This window comes from Miniopterus schreibersii (genome assembly GCF_964146895.1).
Source record: "Miniopterus schreibersii genome assembly, chromosome: 6".
Lineage (NCBI taxonomy): Eukaryota > Metazoa > Chordata > Mammalia > Chiroptera > Miniopteridae > Miniopterus > Miniopterus schreibersii.
The window spans coordinates 71,786,830-71,809,234 of record NC_138107.1 but is presented as its reverse complement, the minus strand read 5'-3'; the positions used below and the strand labels follow the sequence as shown (position 1 = coordinate 71,809,234).

General features: G+C 37.5%; 1 protein-coding gene across 1 annotated transcript in view; it reads left to right on the top strand.

Annotated features, from left to right (window-relative positions):
- SGK1 (serum/glucocorticoid regulated kinase 1) overlaps positions 1-22,405 on the top strand; it is a 93,549-nt gene that overhangs the window by 45,719 nt on the left and 25,425 nt on the right. The window contains exon 3 of the mRNA XM_081139546.1: positions 20,767-20,842. Coding sequence (XP_080995672.1) covers positions 20,767-20,842 — 76 coding nt within the window. The remainder of the gene's footprint in view (positions 1-20,766; positions 20,843-22,405) is intronic.

Sequence of the window (22,405 nt, the reverse complement as noted above, 5' to 3'; positions counted from 1 at the left end):
AAGATGTTTAAAGCAAAAGTGGCATAGGCTATTTTGCAAATGCACAGGCTGAAATTATCTATCATTTCGGTGAATGGCATAAATTGTATGACACAGAGTTGGCTCTGTCTTTCATTTTCATGGTAAAGACAGCTTCGAAATCAGTGAAATGACTCATGGGTCTCAGGCATGGTGCATCAATCTGGCACCTGCTTTCCCAATCAGTCAGGTTACATTCACATCCAGACACAAATAACTGTATTATTAACCTTAGCCACCACAATTATTGAAAGGGTGTGCAAATTTAAGCTAATAGGGTTCATTTCCTCCTCATGGCATATACATGCACTTAATTCATAAAAACAGTGTGATTTCTTTCTGTTGAGTGTCTCAGAAGTGAATGACATTTGGGGTTTTATGTTTGTGGCTCTGTGTGGGCCATCTATAGGTAAATTTTACAAAAGGCCACAGATGTGACTTTGAACCGAGACCACGTGACTAGCAGCAGCGTGGTACCCTAACCTCACTCTGGGGAAATCCAAGCTTCACAGTTAACACAGAGGATGTTTCATCGAAAGAGGGGTTTTCCCACGTGCTCTGGAACACATTACTTACTTCCCCTTCCTCAACTCTACAGTACAAAAATATCTCAAAACAGTTAATAATTTATCCTGTCATGGGTAACTAACTGTATGGGGGGGACAGGGAGGGAGTTCAAGCACTGGGGTATGGAGGGGCGGTAAGAACAAGACCCCCAGAACACTCTGGTCAGCCCATCTTGTCTCTGAGAGTGCTACTTGATAAAACCCGATAGTGAAAAAAATTATCACTGGCCCACATATGTATCAAGCATGGTTTTGGTGTCAGATCTCAGCTCAGAGCCCAGCTCTGACACTAACCATCTGTATCCTTTAGTTTCCCCATCTATAAAATGGGCAATAATACAAATTGAAAGGGTTGCTGGGAGGTTTAAAAGAGAGAGTGTGTGACCATTTACTTCATTTGTCTCTGCTTCCATGCCTCCCAAACCTCACCCCAGTTTCCTAAGCCTACAAGAAATCAGAGGGCTATACAATGAAAATTATATGCTGATTCTGAACTATGTGTAGGCAACCTACTGCTTCTTTTTATCTTGTAATGTGAGTCCATCAGATACAACACATTAATCATAAGCCTATGTCTTGCGTCTTCTTGTTCAGCAAAAAGGAAATTAAAAGAGGAAATAGAGAATGCAAAGCAAGTACATGAAGAGCGCTTGTGTCAGTGTAACCTGTAAAACAAGTGAGCTTTTTGCTAGGCAAGGTATTTGTCAGCTTGTTCCTAGTCTCAGTTATTATGTCTCCTTTCTGAATCTCCTGGGCTAAACCAGTTTGAAAATTGGAGGAAAGGTCTTCAAGTTTACCTTTCTCTAGGGCGAAATTTTTAAGATTCCCAACCCTAATTCTAAAGGTTAGATCTTTTCTGAATACCTATTATTGACAAAACTACACAGATTATTTACCCAACCCTCACTGAAATGTTCTTACAAAAAAAGAATTCCATTGGCATTTTGTTCCATTGAACTGCAGCCCCCACGCCCTTACACGCACCCCTTCCCCAGCCCTCTGGAAGGACAGACTCTCTATAAAATCTCAGGACAAGGCATCTCAGATCTCCTATCTTTAATTCTGGGAGATAATTGCTGCCTGGAAGACTAAACTACAAGGGCCTAAAACATAAATTAAACCACAACTCCTAGAATTTTTATTGTTGTTTAGAGTTTTCTCAAAATCAATTTTATTATTTTCAACTTTAAGCTCATCAAGACTTAATTTTCCTTCACCTATAAAGATAAAGATGCGATAGAGTTTTAAAAACATAAATAACAATTATTTGTGTATTAATGAGCAGTATCTTGAGCTTTCTAAGCCAGATAATACAATTCCTTTGTCCAGAGTTAATGAAAATATAGATTATAAAATCACTAGCAATTGAATTTCTTAGAGGATTTTACTTTAAAACTATAAATTACAATGAAAATAACAAGGCTATAACTTGATATATAATAAATTATCCCATTTATACTTTTAGAATTTACTTTTAATATGCCTTCATTCAGACAAGTTAGAAATAAAACTTAATCACTAGTACATTGAAGATGGAATCTATTCTTTAGTATTCACATGCTAATCCATGATTCTATATTTCTTATACCAGAAGGCAAAAGCTAAATAGGGAAACCTATCAATGACAACACTTTAAGTATTTTATTTGGAAGACATAAGAATCTTTTTAAGGTTTTTAAATCACTAGTTCAAATACCTATTCAGACTGTCAATGTATAATATAGTCCCCACTTGAGAACAGATTAATATTTGTAGATTTTAAAAAATTCTAGCCCGGCCAGGCATGGCTCAGGGGTTGAGCATTGACCTAGGATCCAGGCGATCGGGGTTCGATTCCCGGTCAGGACACATGCCCGGGTTGTGGGCTCAACCAACGACTCTCATCATCGATGTTTCTATCTCTCTCTCTCCCTCGCCTTTCCTCTCTCTGAAATCAATAAAGATATATTTTTTAAAAAAATCTAAATGTTTGAAAGGTTATAAAGCAACATTGGGTAAATTTCACATGTTCAAAATAGCTTCCCCATTGGCCCAGACCACCTATCTTCCTCACTCTTCCTTATTTCAAAGTTCTGTTTCCACACTGATAGGAATGGACAGACATCTGGATCAACAGTGCATCCCACTGCCACCGCATTCCTCAAACTGCCCTTCACCTTCGACTCTAATTCCTGAGGAGCTGCCCCCCAACCACTTCAGCTCTTTCATCCCCCTCCTGATTTTAATCCACTCATCTCTGGTCAACTCTTCTCCCTCAGCAACACCATTAATTCCCTTGCTTCCCCTTTATGCAACATCCTCTGGGACTTTTGTCAGGAAACTCCATTAAATCATCAAATTTTCCCCCAGAAGCCTCTCTCTGCCCTCTCACCTTGTCATGCAAGATTGTAACATGTGCCATATATTAATGGAGTGTGTTGGACAAGTGTGTTTTGAAAATGCCAGGTTAGACTTCTGAGAACCTTCATTTGGGCAATGTGCTCTGTGAATCCCCAAGAAGACAGGGCCTGAGCATTCCCCAGATACAATGGACCAAAAAGCTCTTTTCAAGGGACATCTTTGGGAAACTGTTGCCTTAGTTGATATTTGGCTTTCTACTACTGATGACATCTTCTCCTGCACCCTCAAGCAGAAATGTCTGGAGGCCAAGAGCTTGGCAGGTACTCTCTAACTTGGCCTTTGGAATGTCACCTTGACTCAACCACAGCCTTTATTGTCATCATCTGCTAAGCTCCAACCAAGACACTTCTTCCTATCTTTTAATCACATTGGTGATTCAATAATTTTCCTCTCTACTCTTTCACAAGAAATCATTCTGGGAAAATTCAATATTTACACTCATGATTCAGCTAATAACAAAAACAGTAGTAGTAATGATAACTAATACATCATTTTGAATGTCTACTGTGGACCAGTATGTATCTTTAACACTTGACTTGCATTATCTCATGTAATCTCCACAACCACTCTAAGAAAGAGATATCATTACTTCTAATTTGCTGATAAAGAAAATACATTATTTAGCAAGTCCAAGAATATGCAGGATATTAAGAACCAAGATCCAGAACCACATTTAAATGATCCAAAATATCTTTCCCTGTTTGATAGTTATTTGAACTCATTAGCTCCACTGTATCTCCCTTGCTTCACTTTTTCATCAACCTACAGGCACAGCCATTTGTTGGGTCTTATAATTATTCTAAACTGCTCTTTCTCCAAGATTTTAAACTTTGCAGTTTGTTCTTGAGCCGTGCTTCCTGCCCTTTGATCACACTCAATGTCACTGCCTTCTCCTCCATCACGCCCTCCAGTCATTTTCCTTGCCCTGCTGCTTAACATGGAAGACACCACTGTTATCTGCTGAAGCTGTCAGTCCTCTCCATTTACTGGAGATTCCTGCAGTGTGTTTAATGTGGGGTGGATCCCACAAGCTGTGCATAGTTTGCAGATAGCTTAGAGCAAAAGATGACCCCTGCCAGCAAGATTATAAAATTTATAATCATTTGAGAGGTCAGTTTTGAGTGCAGCCTTCCTCCCCAATGATCTGATGCCATCTAGCAACATGCTCTCCCAGAACCAGCTTCAAATTCCTTGCTCCTCAGTAGTCCTTCCTCTTGGTGCCCAGTATATATTCTGTAAAGCCCCAAACTCATGGGATATTAGGACTAGAAGGCGCCACAAAATGTATGTAGCCTAACCCCTTCACTTTACAAATAAAAAACTGCAGCCTGTAGGAGCCCATAAACTGAGATTATCAACAGAAATTGCTAGAAGATTAGATAAAAGTAATAGAATTTGTGTATGCCCTTTCAAAAAGGAATTCATTTCAAGAATATATTCCTGGCTAATTCTCTGCCAGGTTATAGATTCAAGTCTGTTAGTGAACACTCTGTACACATGAATTTCTCTTGATCACTTGCTAGTTGAGAAACATGTGTTATCAGAGGGAAGTAGGGCCGACTGCTTTTCAGAGCAGCACAATGAGGTTCTTTCTGTTGGGTGGGACACTTTGTCCAGATTTCCTTTGTACCAGATGGCTGTCCCCCAAAGTCCCTAAAGCTCCTGGGATCATCAGGATTCCAGATGTGTGTGCTACTGTCGATCTGGAGTAATGTGACTGCAGATCTGTGAGACGGTACTCAGATATGTTGTTTGTCTTGCTTTTAATATATTTGATAATTTTCCATTTTAATTTCTGATCTGCAAAATTGGCATTATGCAATATTTAAAGATATTTAGAGATTAAGTCGTTAAAAACCTTTCTGTATGAATTGTGTGTTCTAGAAATGTATTGGTGAACATCTGAGACAGTCTAATTCCCAGGTCCCAGAGTTCCAAGGCGTCTCCTTTCTTAATACATTGAACTTGTTCTGAATCCAATTATACTCTTTCCATTTTGCAAAATAACTCATTTTGTGTGTTCATCAGTAGGATGTGCTTTGATTTTAGAAAAAAATGTTTTTACTTTAATGTGCTCCAGATTGGAGACCCTTATTAAGGCCTGTCTGCCTTATTTCCCAGTTGTACTAATTAAAAGTACTAATTATTTCCATGCTAGTATCCCAGGACCATCTTTTGATGCATGAAAGTTTTGATGGAATGTAAAAAAAAAAAAAGACTGACTTTGGGAATCAAGTGAAAAAATTAATACTCTTTAGTCCTAATTTTTTTTTTTTTAAGTTTTTAGGTCAGTGCTTTCAACCCTGCTTCTTTGGTTTCAGGTCTGTTCTGGATTTTTGCCATGTGAGAAGGAGTTAGTTGCCAGAATCCCCTTTCTTTATACAGCAGTTAGTGTAATTAATGCTGGAAAGGGTCTTACCTCACTCCTGATGCTAATAGGCCTCTCAGAAGCCGGGGTAGTTTGTTTGTTTGTTTTAATCTAATTTTTGTCATTTATGAAGAAGTTAAACCAGATTTTCAAGATCTTTCCTACATCTAAAGTCAATGGTTCTCTAAGACCTAAGGTCAGTCACTTTGATAATTCATAAATCAACCCATTTCTTACCCTCATGAGAAATAATCCAGGTGTGCTCAGGCAGGAAGTCAGTTATTTACTTTTCTATGCAAAAAGTGGAAGAATGGAAGAAAGATTCTCCTTCCAGCTGGAAAGCAGTCCTTTCCCAGAGATATACATAATCACTTTTTAAAAATTTCTGGACTCCAGAACAATTATATTCTAAAAAAAGTTATTAAGCCACATAAACTGAGGGAGCCATCATAATGGGAGTGAGATTTTTATTCCCACTTTTACCGGTATAAAATTTTGTAAATTATATGAGTTATTTACAGTATATTATTCTCAATGGCAAGTTTATTCTCATTTAGAATCGCAAGCACATAACTTATTTACTCCCTTCAGTATACCTTTGCTTGAGGGAAGAATGTTTTGGTGGTCAGCTATTTCAGTGGAGTCAGACTATGCAATAGAACAGGAAAAAAAAAAGCTAGAAGAAAACAAAACTGGAAAAACACCTACCTAAAAAAGTATATAAAAATGAAATTGAGTTTATTTTATGAAAATAAGGCCAATGAAAATTAATTCCACCAGTGGAATGTATTCACTCTACAGTGAACTTGTTTATAAATAATATAATAACAGTGTTGGGATGCTTGCTGTGGGTGCTTTGTTGTTCAGCTGCAATGCTGGTGGGAAGTGTAGGGAAGCTGAAAATAGCAGTGGTGGCTTCTAACTGAATCCCACTAGCACTTGGGAGTTAATAGCCTCCTGATTTTTGAGAAGGGGAGAATTGGAACTCAAGTGGTAGTGAACCATTTTATTCTGCAATTAATATAATTATCTAAAAAAAACTTTAACATTCAATGCCTAGGATAAGGCTATTTCAGATATTTGAGTTGCTGGCAAGCTACCCCCAACTAGTCATTTCTTAATGACTATTTAAAATCACTTATCTAGGGCTATTGATGGAAACAACAAACTCTAAGGATAAAGCATAGAAGCAATTATAGGAAGTGAAAGTACTCAATAGTATGTAAAATGTGTTAGAACTGAGTCATATGTAATTTTTTAAAACTTCACTCTTAAATTCTAGTTCCTGGAATCCTTCCTTCATAACTGACTCACAATCTATTTTGGGACAGACCTGCCAGTACTACAACCCTTTCACTATACATTAAAATTCATACAGAAAAGTTGGAGGCTAATGAGATAATCAGGTAAGACTGACTGAGGAGCCACACCCACACATGGCCCTCTGCTAACACTGAGCATACAGCCTCCAAGTCCAGGTTGACCTAAACTCTCCCTGTTTCAAAGTTGTTTCCTAAAGCTGTGTTTGGAAAAATGAGTTGATTAGAAGTATCTATTTGTAGTTTAACACTGGCTTTTGTTCTTTATTTAAAATATCTGTTTTTCCACTTCCTTCCTGTCAAACCTTGTCTAAACTTTTTTTATAATGAATTTTATTTTAGGTAATTTCTTTGTTGTCTTTTTTTCTAAAAAGGGTCTGGAGCTACAATTTCACCTTGATCATAATTGCTTTTCTTTTAGCAGTTCAGCTAATTTGGTTTCAGAGTTTACATTAAGATCCTGACCCTAAGACTTCCTCCAGGGACCTGAATCTAAGGCCTAGAAGGGATGTGAAAGTTTACATCGCTCATCCCTCACCTTTAAGCAGAGCCATCTAAAGAGGATGTCACACAAAGATAATTTTTTGTGGCTCTAGAGAAGGGTGCACAACCTCAACCTGCATCTCATTTTGACATTTAAATGCTACTACTCTGTCTAACCAAAGCTTTCATACTTGAAACTTGGCCTATTTCCCTTGTTTTATGCTCAGTGCAGGTAGCCAACCATCTCCTTATAAAAAGCTCTCATACTCTCAAAAAATCTATTCAATAGCCATCTAGCTTACTAGTCAAGAAAATGAATAACAGTCCTGTGTCACTCTCCTCATTGGTCTTCTTTTCCAACACTTGAATCATTTTCCATCTTTGTGGTTGCTTTCTAAGTAATTTCCAAGTTCTCCAGTCAGCCTTTAAACATAGAATTCAGTGCACATTTCAGAATAATACTAAGTCAAGACTATCTAACAGCTCCTTCATAACATACTCTCATTCTACATCTATTTATTTTTACATTGGTCTTTTTAAGTGTCTTAGTATTAAAAAACATTTTTTTAAATCTAGATTTGGATTTTTTAATATAAACTATTAGTTTTGGATAAGGGTGTCTATACAGAGTTGACATTTTAATGCAGCACTGATATGTACTAAGTTTTCTTCAGGAATCATTTATAGGAATTATAACTATAGCTAAAATAGTTTTATTGTTTCTCCATTTAATATTTTATCTAATATTTCCCCTCTATTTAATCTTGGATGAATTTTCCAGCAAGTTTCTGGCCAAAACAAAACAAAACAAAACACAAAAAAAAAACACAAAGAAGAAGAATCAGAAACTAGCTGCATAATATTAATACAATAACTATGCCAATTTAGTTTGGCATCAGTGTGATTTAGGAATGTTTTGGGCCATTTCTGCATCCAGGTTTATTGTGTCCCTTATTTTTCTTTTTTTCTTTTTTTTTTTGGAAAGCAGGCTGAAAATAATTATAATATATGGAAGTATGCAACTTGTAGTTTATTAATTTCATTAATCTCTCTGAAGACTCAGGCCTTCAGAAAGGATGGCCCTGTCTGGCATTCCAGTATTAGTCTTGGGAAGTTCAACAAAGTGCTGCCCTGGCATGTGGATTTTTATTTACCTTGGGAGAGAACAAGATCCATGAGGAAACTAGGCAATGGAAATAATGATTGAGGCCCATAAGACGTAAAGGAAAATATTCACAGGGGAATTTTGACACTCCCTGTTCCCTTTTCCCAGTGACATAAAACGAACCTGCCATGGACTAGTACTAGAGAGCCTTATCCTAGCACAAGTCTGGAGAAACTTGAGAGCGCCAAACTAGAAGGCTGAAGGTAGGGTACCCATGCATTCAAGTTCATCAATAATTCTATGCTGAAAGAGTATGAGACTGTAGCCTCAAAATGCCTATGGTCTATTTTTTTATAGTAACACTTTATATCAGAACCTTTTCCAATTAGGACATTCATCCCTCCACTCCATTTCTTAGATATGGACAAAGCTGTTCTGTTTGCAAGACAGATAGATGATAGACACATACAGAGAGATAGGTAGGTAGGTATGTAGATATAGATAGATGATAGATGATGATAGATAGATGATAGATAGATGATAGATGATAGATAGATAGATAGATAGATAGATAGATAGATAGATGATAGATAGATAGATAGATAGATAGATAGATAGATAGATAGATAGATGATAGATAGATATGCTAGATAATTTTTAAATTATAAAGATAATCTGAAAACATTAAAATTTAAAAAGTAGGAAACAAGAAAAGCATCCATATTATCACTACAGTGAAACAATAAACATCACTTTATGCATTGACTTGTCTGTTCTTCTATACACAATTGAAATACAATTTTTATTGTGATTTATTTTATTTAATATAATATAGGTAAAGTTCTCTACTATTAAAAACACTTAAGCACCCAGCTGGCGTGGCTCAGCGATTGAGCATCGACCTAGGATCCAGGAGATAAAGGTTTGATTCCTGGTCAGGGCACATGCCCGGGTTGCGAGCCAGATCCCTAGTAAGGTGTGTGCAGGAGGCAGCCGATCAATGATTTTCTCATCATTGATGTTTCTATCTCTCTCTCTCTCCCTCTTCCTTCCTCTCTCTGAAATCAATAAAGATATATTTTAAAAAAAAAACAAAAAACACTTAAGGGACACCATGTGAATAGTGGCTGTGTCATTCTTTACCCAGTCATTTCCCCATTAAATGTTAGGTCGCATCCAGTGTTTTGTCATTATGATTAATGTCAAGACAACTTTGTGCCTGTAGATTTATGAATTATTTATAGAGGATAAATTATCTAAAATAAGATAAATGGGATAAAAGTATTGAGCATCTTAAAGCTCTTGAAATATACTACAATTACTTTAGAAAATCCTTTAAAAATTAAAATACAGTGATCAATCTAAGAGAATACCAGTTTTACTAAACCCTCACCAGCACTGAATATTGCCATTTAAAAAATTAGTTTCATATATTATGATGAATATAATTTTCTTTTTAAGCATGAATATTCCAACCAAATGCCAACATTGTTAACCCTATTTTTTCACATGGGGAAAAAAAGTTAAATATGTATTATTTAAAATATACAGACAAAGCACTTTCCACTTAGGTTTTCCACAAATAGCTTGGATTATTTGAGAAAGACTGTGATCTGCCTTCAGTTATGATCGGCCTCAACAATCTCGGAGGCCGATTTTCCATAGCATCATCAGTTAGTCTATCTCTTCTGGAGGAGCTACATAAACTGTTGGGTTCTGAGCTGCTAATCTCCCAGCCTGACTCAGCAGCTATTTTGCAAGGTGAAGTCCTGTTAATTATCACAACAAACTCTTAAGCCCTGAACTAAATGATTCTTCAAGGCTGCCACAGCTGTGGAGGGGTGTTGTGAAGATAAGTAAAAACAACACAAAGCTTTCCTACCATTTTAGGTCCCCCCCCCCCCCGCTTTTGGGTTCAATCATTTGTTTGCTGTAAACTTTTGACTGTTTTTCTGGGTTTTAACAAATTTGGTTCTGGCAGTTTGGGGGTTTGGGGGGTAGAATTGCACAACAAGCCTTATTGTGCAGCACTTGGGTAGAATTTCGTGAGAGGGGAAAGTCTCTAACAGCAGGAGACCTTCCGGAGACAAGTGGCACAGGGCTACCACCCAGAAGAGGGAAAGGGCAAGGGAACTCACAGGGAAGAGGAGAACTGGGGACAGAGCTCATGTGATGTGCGGGTGATGTTAGCAGCAAGGTGGAAAGTTTCTGGGTCAGAGAGCTCTGAAGAGCAGCAGAAGTTTGGGGTCCTTTATAATCAAAGTTTGTCTTATCTGTGGTTAGCAGGTGTTGGGTGCAATTTCATGGGATATGCAAAGTAGGCAGGATCTATCTAAAAGGCTAAAAAATCTGCTTTGAGGCTACATTTAAAACAGTGACAGTGTAAAATTTGAGTCTGGTGCCAGTAGACTTTGAACTAATGGTCCTAACCTGCTCAAAGAAGTAAACGATGTATGAGCAATATACAGGAGCCATCTTTAAGCCATTTATATAGCAGAATCAGTTATATTCATAATGAATCACTTCTCTCCTGCTACTTTCAAGATTCTCTCTTTATCTTTGCCTCTCAACAGTTTGATTATAAAGTGTCTTGGTGGATCTGCTTGCTTTTTGAGGTTTCTTTCTGGGGACAGGTGCGTGTGAATGCCTAGTCTGCCATTTTGCTGATGTCACCTAATGGATAAGATTTTAAAGGTTAATTTGTCATTACTTCCCCTCCCCTAAAAAAGGGACAACAAGAGTGCCCAGAGGTGGTTCTGAGAATTCATTGAGAAATGATATAATAAATGTATCTGGCCCATTATAAACACTCCATAAAAATATTATTAGTAATTATTATGCTGAAATTCAGTGTGAATTTAAATGCTTGATATTTTAGGTCTAAGACAAACTTTAATATCAGATTGCAGTGATATTTACTTCCTTTTCAAAGACCACTAAAGGTAGCATCATTCATCCCTCAGTAGCAGTCTCCTACCTTTAAAAATCTAGAATGTTTTTTCAATCCTTGACCAAACTGTGAATCCACAATTATATCTCATAAACATTGTAGGATCTCTATAAGAAATGATAAAACACAAACTCAGTTTATGTTAGGATTTTCTAAAACCCACTGAAAAATAAACAGAAAAGAAAATATGGACAAAAAAAAAAAAAGGTGAAATTGAAATCACATATGGAAAATGCTTGCAAAGGGAAGCAAGGTGCAGGATCATCTTGGAACACTCACAGACTCACTGTTTATTCTGCTTACTTCCCAGAAGTTAAGAGCTCAAGTGATCTGGCTGGGATCTGAACCTTCACCTCTTAAAGTTGAAATTCAGTACTTAGTAAAGCTATCCACTCCTCCACATGTTATATAGATGTCTTTTATTCCCTGGACATTCGCCCACTTATTTCTCCATGGGTCTAATGACCTACCCACTGAATACCAAAGAGATGTTGGATAAGGAATCATTGTCAAGACATGATTAACTTGGCTAAATGTTAAGACAATTTCCCAATGATACCTTCCATCTCTGCCATTCAAAACTTTGTAAAAGATGTATTCATGGTGTTTTTGCTTATGCAAAAAATACATTTCATAATGGCCAGGTATTGTTTTCAACATGTGTTTCATATCAGATATAGGAAAGGTCAAATGAAATCTAAAAAAAAAATATGTTGGCCAGATCTGCTAGGAGTGAGTCTTCCAGCACATCTGGGAACCTCTGTCAAAAAATTAACTCAACATTCTGGACTCTTGGGATGGCAAGATTATTAACTGGTTTTGCAGAAGCATTCTGTGCAAGCCAAAGCATAAAAGAAATATTTTTAGACCTGTAGACTATTAAATACTATAGAGTTAGCCTACTGCATGAGACAAACAGCAGGCATTATAATGGAGATGTCTAGTTCCATTCACAGAAGAAAAAAGAATCTATGCATTTGTTGGCAATTGCACTTGGCTAAAATGTTGTTGGAAGATTGAGTATCAGACATTTTTATTAAAAGAAAACTGAACATCAGGAATTATAGCATAGAACAAATTATAACCACATTGGCCTTGAATCTTACATAGCTTCTGTGTAAGGAAGCTGTGGAACGTCTCTCCTAGAACCTCATGTAAAATCCAGATTCAAATTTCCTTTTTTTTTTCTTTTTCCTCCTCTTGTCTAATACCCTTTTGGAGGTAAGCTCAAGGTTAAAAATCCTAAGGAATATATTGTCCTGTGCAATGAGAGATATTGGAACATTTCTCTTTTCCCCATAAAGCCAAGGAATAGATGTTTGTTGGTTGTCTAACTTAGGTCTGGGAATCATTTCTTCTGTTACCCTTATATGGTACAACGATCCTAAAAGAGCTATATTTAGTTTTTTTCCCTGTACCCAGTGGATAAATACCACTTAATCCATATTCCTTCTGTTTGGCAGAAGTTGGTTTAAGCAAGAGATCCCTGGGGGCCTTAAGAATATACTGATACCTCAGGCCCCTCTTCCTTCTCTGGCCCTGGTATTTCAGTTCCTCATTTTACTGTGTGGCCATGATTGAGAGCCACTGGAAAGCAATGCATCCAAGGTCTAGACATGGACTAGTTGTGTATAAATCCAAATGATTTATTGAACTGAGCCTGAATCTAAGCAAACAGTTTCAAAGGTTATTTTTTTCCAGCCACATATTGGGTTATAGTCATAGACAATAATCTGAAAGATGAAATCAGCTGTTCATTAATAGCTTTTCTACTGAATATATTTTGTAGCAGAGTATGGCCTAAACAATTTTCTACATCTTTACAGAAAAAAAAAAGAAAGAAAGAAAAGGGATTGAATGGCAATGTAAGGAGCTTAACTGCAAGCCAGGTCCAGCTTCACAGCTAAACTGGGCAGTAGCTTCTTTCACTTTCAATCTTTTATGGAGGTATCAACTACCCTGAGTTAACCCTATTCTAAATCACTTCAGCACCCTAACACCAAAAATACAGGAGGGTTAAAACACTAGAAGAAAGGAAGTTTGTGTCACACCACAACATTTTGGAATATGACTATCCCCCTTTATTCTAATAGCTTAAATTAAGTGGGATTTATACTCTTTATTTTTAATTGTTTAGGAGTTAATAATGCAATCATTCAGCAAATTTTTATTGAATACCTACTATGTGCTAAGCACCCCTTTAGGATTCATGAAATTTACAAGAGACCATAAAAAAATGAGTAAGATAATTATATGGGAGGAGGTGTTAAGTGCCATGGAGATACATAAAGCAGAAAGGGGTAAAGACTTCCCATTTTAAATAGAATATCAGGAAAGCCTCCACAGGGAAGGTGACATTTGAGCAGATACCTGAAGGAAATGAGAGTTATGCAACTATCTGAGCAAAGAAAGTTCCAACCGGAGTGCTCAGTAAGCACTATGCTTGGACAGAAGTCTTTTTACTTTTGTCAATATTATTTGCATATAGATAATTCAATTAACAGAGCAAACTTTTTCTATCAAAAGATTCTCTTCCAGCCTCCATTCTAAGTCATTATACTCCTATTAACATGTTTGATTGTATGACCATAGATAATAAATAACTCTTATCAATTACTGACCCCTGAGGGAGCTAACCTAACCCTAACTCTAATTTTGCCGATTTTTCAACAAAGAGACTAAGGCTAATAAAATACTACTACGTGACTTACCCAGGGCCGCATGAAAGTGTAGGGCTGCCATATTTTATTCCAGGTCTGTCTGACTCCAAAGCCACACTCTAAAGAACTGTCTATTGTTTCCATCAACTTCGCTCTAAAATAAACGTAAGAAGGCATCTCTTAACCACAGTGGATGTGTTATAAACAACATAAATAATTTCTGGCTATCTGTGTGAGCTTCTGTAAGTCATTTCACCTCTTTCAGAATTTGTTTTCTCATTTATTAAACAAGGAGGCTGAACTAAGTCATCTTTTAAATTCATTCTACCCACAAAATACTATTATTCTGTGAAATATATATGAGTTCTGCCAAAGCAATGATATAGTCAATAAACATGTATTGATTACCTTTCCTGAGCCAAGCACAATCTAAAACTACCATATCATAAAATAATTTTTAAGAATATAATTATGTCCTTTGATATATAAAATTTTCACCTGTCTCCCAGACAAACCAACTCTGTGTGCCTAATTCGCTTTGTGTTTTAACTTTCAAATGCAGATGTGTAATCATTAATTCTGGTGATATTAGTGAAAAAATATGTAGAAGATGGACTCCCTTAACAGCATCTAAAATGACCATATATCACGTCACGGCCTACGCATGTCACTCTATGTGTTCCTCCATAGCACTCATCTCAACTGCCAGCATTAGAAATAAGTTCTACAAGAGCAGGGACACATTCGTCTGGTTCCCACCCATGCCTGTGGCTTCTAACACTGTGCTCACTATACAATAAGTTACCCACAAATATTTGTTGAATGAAATGTATAACTGAATCAATTTCAAAATTGAGCATGATTCCAAGTTTTAAGAAACCAATACTAGTTTTCAACTGGCATCTTGAATTATAACTGTCGAACTTAGACGCCAGCCCTCACTCAGTCACTAGCAAGCTACATTACCCTCTAGTCTTCAGCAGGGAGATGAGAGAAGATCTCTTTTCAGCTTCACAAATTGCTGTTTCTCTGGACTATACTGCAGAGGTAGAATATAGAAAATGTCTGATTTGATAAGGTTTAACCTGGATATCTTGACTTTATGTAGACCAGAGGTTGAAACTGAAACACTTGTTGGGCCAGACAGGAAACAGAAATAAGTGGAGTGGGTTGGGTGGCAAATTGCCTTAAGCAACTCATAGTCACAAGGGCCAAACTGAAAATGTCAAGAACCAACAAGAACGCAAGTGAAATAAAACCACAAAAGGAAGAACATTTGCCTAGTGGCTTCAGATCACAGTCTCTTCAGAGATCAGGGCCCCATATTAAATGGATGTAATTAATGGTAAGCAACTAAATGAGGGTAAATCATTAGCTCACAGGGACCAAAACATAAGACCTGTGATCTCTGATGAGATTCCTTCCCTAACCCACCAGACTCCTGCTGTCCTTGTCCAAACTGTCATCTTGATGAGGGTGGAGGTTAGGGACACCAGATACACAGGCTGTGGGATGTTTGCTGTAGTGAAACAGTGTAGATGGAGTTCATCTGCCATGTGTGAAGTGGAGGATTGTAGCCCAGAGGTAGAGGCTGGAGAAACCAACTGCCCATGACTGAGCGAAGCCTCACCACTAAGCACCCAAGGTGATAAGGTCGGGGTAGGCCAGAGATACAGCAAGTGCTCCCAGACGGACTGCAGGCCCAGAACATGAAAAGGGGCCCCCATGTGCCCGGCGGGCCTGCCGCGCTAGCTTAAGCGTGGGCCAGGGTAGTCCCTTTAGCTGCCGGAGACTGGACGGCTGTGACCGAATTTAACCATCCCCCTAGTCACCAAGTCCCAAAGCTCTGAAATTTTTGGACTCCTCCATCTTCTCTCACTTCCAGTCATTCATCAAACCTTAAATCATCCCAGCTGCCACTTGCACCATCCCTTTCTTTGTGTTTTCACAGGCCCCATCATGCTCTCAGCAACTTTCCTCTGATGGTCCAAGCAGCCTCCTAATCTCCTTGGTTTTGGCGTTTTCTGACTGATCTTTCATAGAAACTGAATTCCCTCAGAGTAAAAGCTACATTGACACTCAAAGCCTTCCACCATCTGGCTTCTAGATAGTTTCCAATCATTTCTCCCATGAGCCTCCTGTTCCCAGGAAATTATTCAACCAGCAGTTGCTTAAACATGCCTTTTAAGTTTTGCTTCCACACCTTTGTTTGTCTTGTCCCTCCCACCTTGGATAAGTCTTTGCTGCCTGCCCACCAAGCCAAATGCTGTCAGTGTTTTAAAAACCTGTGCAAGTCCTCCCTCCGCCTTGAAACCTTGCTCCAGGGCTTTGCCCACAGTATTAGTTCCTCCTTTCAACTGTGACAAAATTAAATAGCTGTGCTACATTCTTCATAGTAGGTTTAGAGATACTTAATATCAGGTTCCATATTGCTTTGTGGGTGTCTGTGTCCTGCTCCCAAATCAGAATACAAGGTCCTAGAGATCAGCAGGTTTCCTTTGTGTCCTTGTAATAACCAGGGCAGCATTTCAGAAGTAAACAAATGGTCCATAAATACTTGTCGGAGCCATCCAAGAGAAACAATCGAGGAAGACTTTTCTTCCCCCGAATACACAGAACTGAATTCAAATTAGTTTTTGCAGGATCACTTGACATCCTGTAATAGTGTCCAGGGGACATTTTCTAAAGCCTCACTAAAGCAGTTTGAGAAGCAAAGTTACATTTCCCCACATGCAAAGTGTTCTTGCTTGCTTTTGAACGTCAGGTAACCTGAGATGGGAGTGAACCAACTTCCTTGGCTAGTAAGAGACAAGCATTTTGAGAATTTGTTTGTATTTTAAGAAGGACTATTGACTTTAGCATACACTTCTAAAATGATTTATGGAAAGTCATCTACAAATTATTCTGAGTAACTCAAAAGTAAATCAGGAAGAAATTCATATGCTCTGACTTATTTTTCCTATATCAGCATTTAAATGTGAATATGAATCTGTATTTATTGATTTTGGACCAATGTTCTTTAAATTAGGATGAGAGGGAATGGAGAAAGATAACCATAACTGTTTCCTCTCTAGCTATCCTACCAATATTGCAACTTCCCATTAATTGGAGGCATTTTGTAGAATTAAGACTTTGGCTCATTTCTCACTCAGTGGAACTTGTAATGATTTATTCCCAGAGCTCATCCAAAATTTCTAGACATCTCATATCTCCCTAAGTGTGAGATTCTGGTATACCCTCCTCTAATATTAAAATCCTCCCCTCCTTATTCAAATGCCCATATCTTTCTAATTCCTAATGCTGTAATAACTTATGAAAGCACTGCTAGATTTCAGAACTGTAGAGATTAAGCAGTCAACAGTGACGCTCTAGAGATGACCCTCTTCTTCTCACCTTCACACTCCAACACTTTCAGCTCTATTGAGCAAGGAAATTTTATCTCCTTTCTCTCCAAGGATGCACTGGAAATAAGTCGAAAAACAATACCACTTCTATTAGAAAAATGACTTTTTATGATGTCTTCTCCCAAAAAACCTAAAAGGATTTAAATAAGTGAGGAGACGTTCCATTGACTTTGCAGAACTCACAATTTTAAAGGATCTCTTTTTTATTCATTAGTTTCAAATTGCTCTGTATGCAAAATAGTGCAAGTACTCATTTTGTTTTTCAGACAGCACATGTTGTCATTTATTAAATAAATAAACTTTAATGACCCTCATTAAACTTTAATAAATCTAATTATTGTTGAAGTTGTTCACTGTGTTAATGGCACGATGATTATGCAAAAAAATATATATCATCTGTTCAAAACACATTTCTAAGGAAATTACAGATGAAATGTCATGATGTCTGGAAGTTGCTTTAAAATGTTCCAGCCTATAAAAGGGGTAAATAGGTGGAATAAGACTGGAAAAATGTTGATAATTGTTAAAACTGGGTGATAGCTACATAGAGGTGCATTATATTGTATACTTTTGTGCATGCTTGAAATTTTTCGTAATGAAATGCTTAAACATTCCATAATGTTCCCTTGATCTTGTTATATTATTACCTCATCACCCCTCTTCAAACACACATCCAAGGTGTATATCCTACTATATATCCTTTCCTAGGGAAAGAAGGAAAGAACTAGAGCCCACTGTGGATTCAGCCAGGGGTCAAAGGTCAAACTCAAGGTGCTGGTCACTTCCTCAGCCACAGGGGTCTGTGAGGACTGAGCAGGGTTGACATCTGATAATGAATTTTCTCACTTATGGGAAACACCTAAAATCACAGGAATCAGTTTTAAGGAGTTGCTTATAAATTGTTGCAGTACACACAGTTATTAATGGGCTTATGTAAACTTGTGCTGAACATTCACTATGTATAATTTATAGATAATTTGCTTGGAGATCATGGAGAATTGCATGTTCTATTGAGCAATAATAACAAAAAGAGCAACAACAAATTCTTAATGTCCTGGACCTAACAGGAGCAGCTTCAACCTGTAGAAAAGAATTTCAAACAAATAGTGATAAAGAATCATTCGTAGGGAAATGAGATTTGGAGGGATGGCATTTGTTTGATACAAACACCACAAAGACACAAGGTAATTAGAGCTCGATGCAGAAAAAATGCTCATACACAGCAATTTTTCCAAATGAGTCTATAGTTATAAATTCAATTAGGACTTTTTAGAATTGAAAGTATTAAAAAGTGGCTAAATAATAGAGAATTATTTATAGTTCTTGGAAAAATTTTAATTGCTCACTTCTGGAAATAATGCTTATAGTCTTCCCAAAAGTTGCCTCTCAAAACCAATTCCTTATTTTACTGGCTATTATCGGGCCCTTGCCTGGGAGCTCCCAGGGGATTAGCTCACATGCCAGAGAGGATGGCTTCTGGGGCAGAGTGGTCTCAGTAACAAGACTTAAAATCATTTCATAAGAAACAGTGGAAGAGACAGTAGAAGGGCCGATTAACCTGGTAATGGAAGGCTAAGGTGACACAGAAGAGCTACTTTCAAATATTTGAGATATTATTTTTATAAAACAAAGAGTAGGTCTGCTCTATGTCAAATCAGTGCAGGAAGATTCAGGGATCCAGATTTCAGTTAAACTTGCAAAGAGCTTTCTAACAATTTGGAGCAATACTTTAGTGGAATACATAAATACTTTGAAGAAATTTATACTTAGGCTACTTAGTGAAGTTTGAGAGATATTTTGCAGACTGCTCGAAATGTCATCCAAAGAATGGTGCTAGTCCACACACTGTTTTTTCTTTTCTTTGAGATTTACGTTTCAATGATACTTTCACCACAGTTTTACTTCTAAAATTGTGTTTCCCATAAATTAAGAACATTTTACATTACCAGAAAATCCCACTAATTCCACACATATTTATGTGTGAAATATTTTATGGGCTCATTTAATAGTTTAGCAGACATCAATTTTTTTTAATTGTGGTGAGAACACTTACCTTGAAATCTATCCTCTTAACAAATTTGTGAATGTACAATACAGTGATGTCAGCTATAGGCACAATGCTGATCAGCAGATCTCTAGAAATTAATCATCTTGCAAAACTGAAACTTTATGCTTACTGAATAGCAACTCCTCATTTCCACCTCCCACAGCCCTGCTTGTCTGTGTTTGACTACCTTAGATACTTCTTATAAGTAGTATCATGCAGCATCTGTCCTTCTGTGTCTGGCTTATTTCACTTAGCAAAGTGGCCTCAAGGTTGATCCATGTTGCTGTAGATGGAAGGTTTTCTTTTTTAAGGCAGACTAATATTTCATTGTATGTATTTACTACATTATCTTTATCCACTCATGTGTCTGTAGACATTTAAGTTGTTTCTTCATTTTAGCTACCGTGAATAATGCTGCAGTGAACATGGGAGTTCAAATAACTCTTTGGTTTCCTGATTTCCACACATTCTTTGATACCAGTTCACAACAAGAGAGGGAGTTTGTGCCAGGCTGTAAATCGATGCACTGCTTCCTTCATCAATAAGGCTTGTTATGGAAAAACAAGTCAATGGAACTAGACAATGTACTTAGTGACTTTTTCAATCCTTCGCAGTGGAAGGAATTTATCCATTAAATAGTAAATACTAGAGATTTCACAGGAGTCAAATTATCATACTATAAAGCATATTTAAATAGAATGTCCTTTTTAACAGTAAGATTTATATTTCTCTGATTGAGAATACATTTGAAAGTCACACATCACAATAGTGTAAAGTTCGGGAGGGAGGATCATTGCTGTTCCCTGGAACTTATTGTAAGAAATCTATTAGATGGATTTGCACTAGGCAGAAACTTTAGGTTGAATAAATAATACATTTTGCATATATGCATGTGCTACTATTTAAAAATATAGATTCTGTTATGATTATAAAGTAAGTATTCATTTTAAAGGGCTACTGATTTAAAATTAGTCCTTCCTTAATATGTATTTTTCCAAGCCTATGTACTAAAAGTACCATTTTTGTTAGGTAGAAGTCCAAAACACTTTTTTTATGTGATGAGTTTTCTTACACTAATAAGTTTGTTAATTATTCAGGGCCTCTGAATATTTCTATAGTCTGAAGATTGCAAAAAGCAAAAGGTGAGGGTGCAAGTGGAGGCTGAATCCCACCCCCATGTGCTTACCCAGCCATGAGCCCAGGCAGCGAAACTGTGTCACGCCTAGGGTGACCAACCATCCCGGTTTGCCCAGGACTAAAAATCCTATATCCTGGGTAACCCTTGAGACTTGCTCAAGCTTGGATGATTGGTCACCTAGTCAGGGCACAGATGAGCCATGCCTGCTAGTGTCATCCTTGGAATCCTGCCTGTAGAACTGTACTCCTGAAACAGTTGAAATCATTAAGCCATTTTTACATTACTTCTTTTCTCCTTATGTTTCCAAGGTGAAAGAGCCATGTACTCATGCCAACATCCTGACCAAGCCTGATCCAAGAACCTTCTGGACTAATGATGACTCAGGTATCTTTGGGGAAATGCGCTCCGGCCCTGTGGAGCACAGGCCGTGTTCTGCAGTAAAGCGCTGCACAAGACAAGGCTTAAGGGAAACTTTGCTTTTACTTGTTTATACCTAGTCCAACACTTGAACATACTTCACAGTCATTTTAATAATACAAGATCCTTTATGATATCTTCTCTTTCAGTAGCTAAAGCATATATTCCATCAGGTGCAGGATTTTGAAGTATATTCAAGTGTTGGGAGAGGGAGGGCAGAGAGGTGAGTCTGTTTCCTGGAGTGGGTGACAGAGGAACAGGGTAAGAAGGGCAAGGGTACTGGTCCTGATTTGTCTTCCAGTGGAAGGAGGGGATTAAAAATCCTAAAGTAAGTCACACTTCAGGATGCTTCGTAGAGGGCAGGTAGGACTTATTCTATCAATCTAGGTGTATAAATCTAACCAGGACCAGAGGAATGCCACTTTCTAAGGTCACGGAATATGCTTCAGGCTATATAATTACACTCAGACAAAAGGTAGAGTATGTTTTGATAGGAAATAGAAGATATCTTTTCACTCTTTTTCACAAACATATTGAGCCATAAAACCTAAGCGCATCAAGTAAAGACACTGGAAATGAAAAGGTAGGTTAAGCAAAAGGAGCTAAAATAATTAAGAGAGTGCTACTAGTGCTTTCACATTTTCTAATTAAATAGGGAAGCAGTGATGACACCTAATATTTGTATTAAGCCTTGTAGTTTTACAAAGTACATTCACAAAAGTCTACTTTAGTGTTTGTGGCAACCCCATGAAAGAGGAGGGGCAGCCTGCCTGCCTTTTCCCAGAGAGATGAGATCAGAAGCCGAAAGGGGCCAGCTGACTTCTTGAAAGCTCATGACCAGCAAACACTGGGCCAAGGAGTGAGACTGAGAGCCTGCGTGCCCAGTTCTTTATTTCACTGCCTAGGGAGAAGACACTCTCTTGTGAGAAGCAGAGTGGGCTAAATCTTTGCTTTAATCTTTTCTTCATAAAAGAGAGTCAGAGACCATGCCTATTAGCAGAAGCAAGAGGATTTTAGGAGGGGAGTGAAAGCTCTCTGAAGCCTTCTTTTCAAAGACCAGGCTTATGGTCTGAAGTTATCAATTTCATCTGTCAACGGAATTGTTCTGTCTTGTTTTATGTCTTTTGAAGGAAGACGAATAAACATGAAAGTGAATTGGCCTATTTAATGCCATCATTTTGGTCCATTAGTTGAACAACCACAAAATAAACAAGCTAAGGCTGCTAGTAAGAGCTACACCACATATATTGTGAAGAAGCTATGTAGAATAAAACATTACAATTAAAAAACAAATGATTCTCGAAGTTCCACAACAAGAATGAAATGGGAGGGGAATATGTACAGGACAGGTCCAGAAAATGATGCTCAGGCACTTTTCAGAAATAGTTACAAGAAGTGCTAATGCCTAACATGTAGAGAAATAGAAACAGAAATACTTCAGGTTTACTCATTTTAAAAACTTTTATTATTATTATTTTTTTGTGTCATCAATGGGGTTATAAAGATATAGTGTTCCTCCTGCATCAGCTC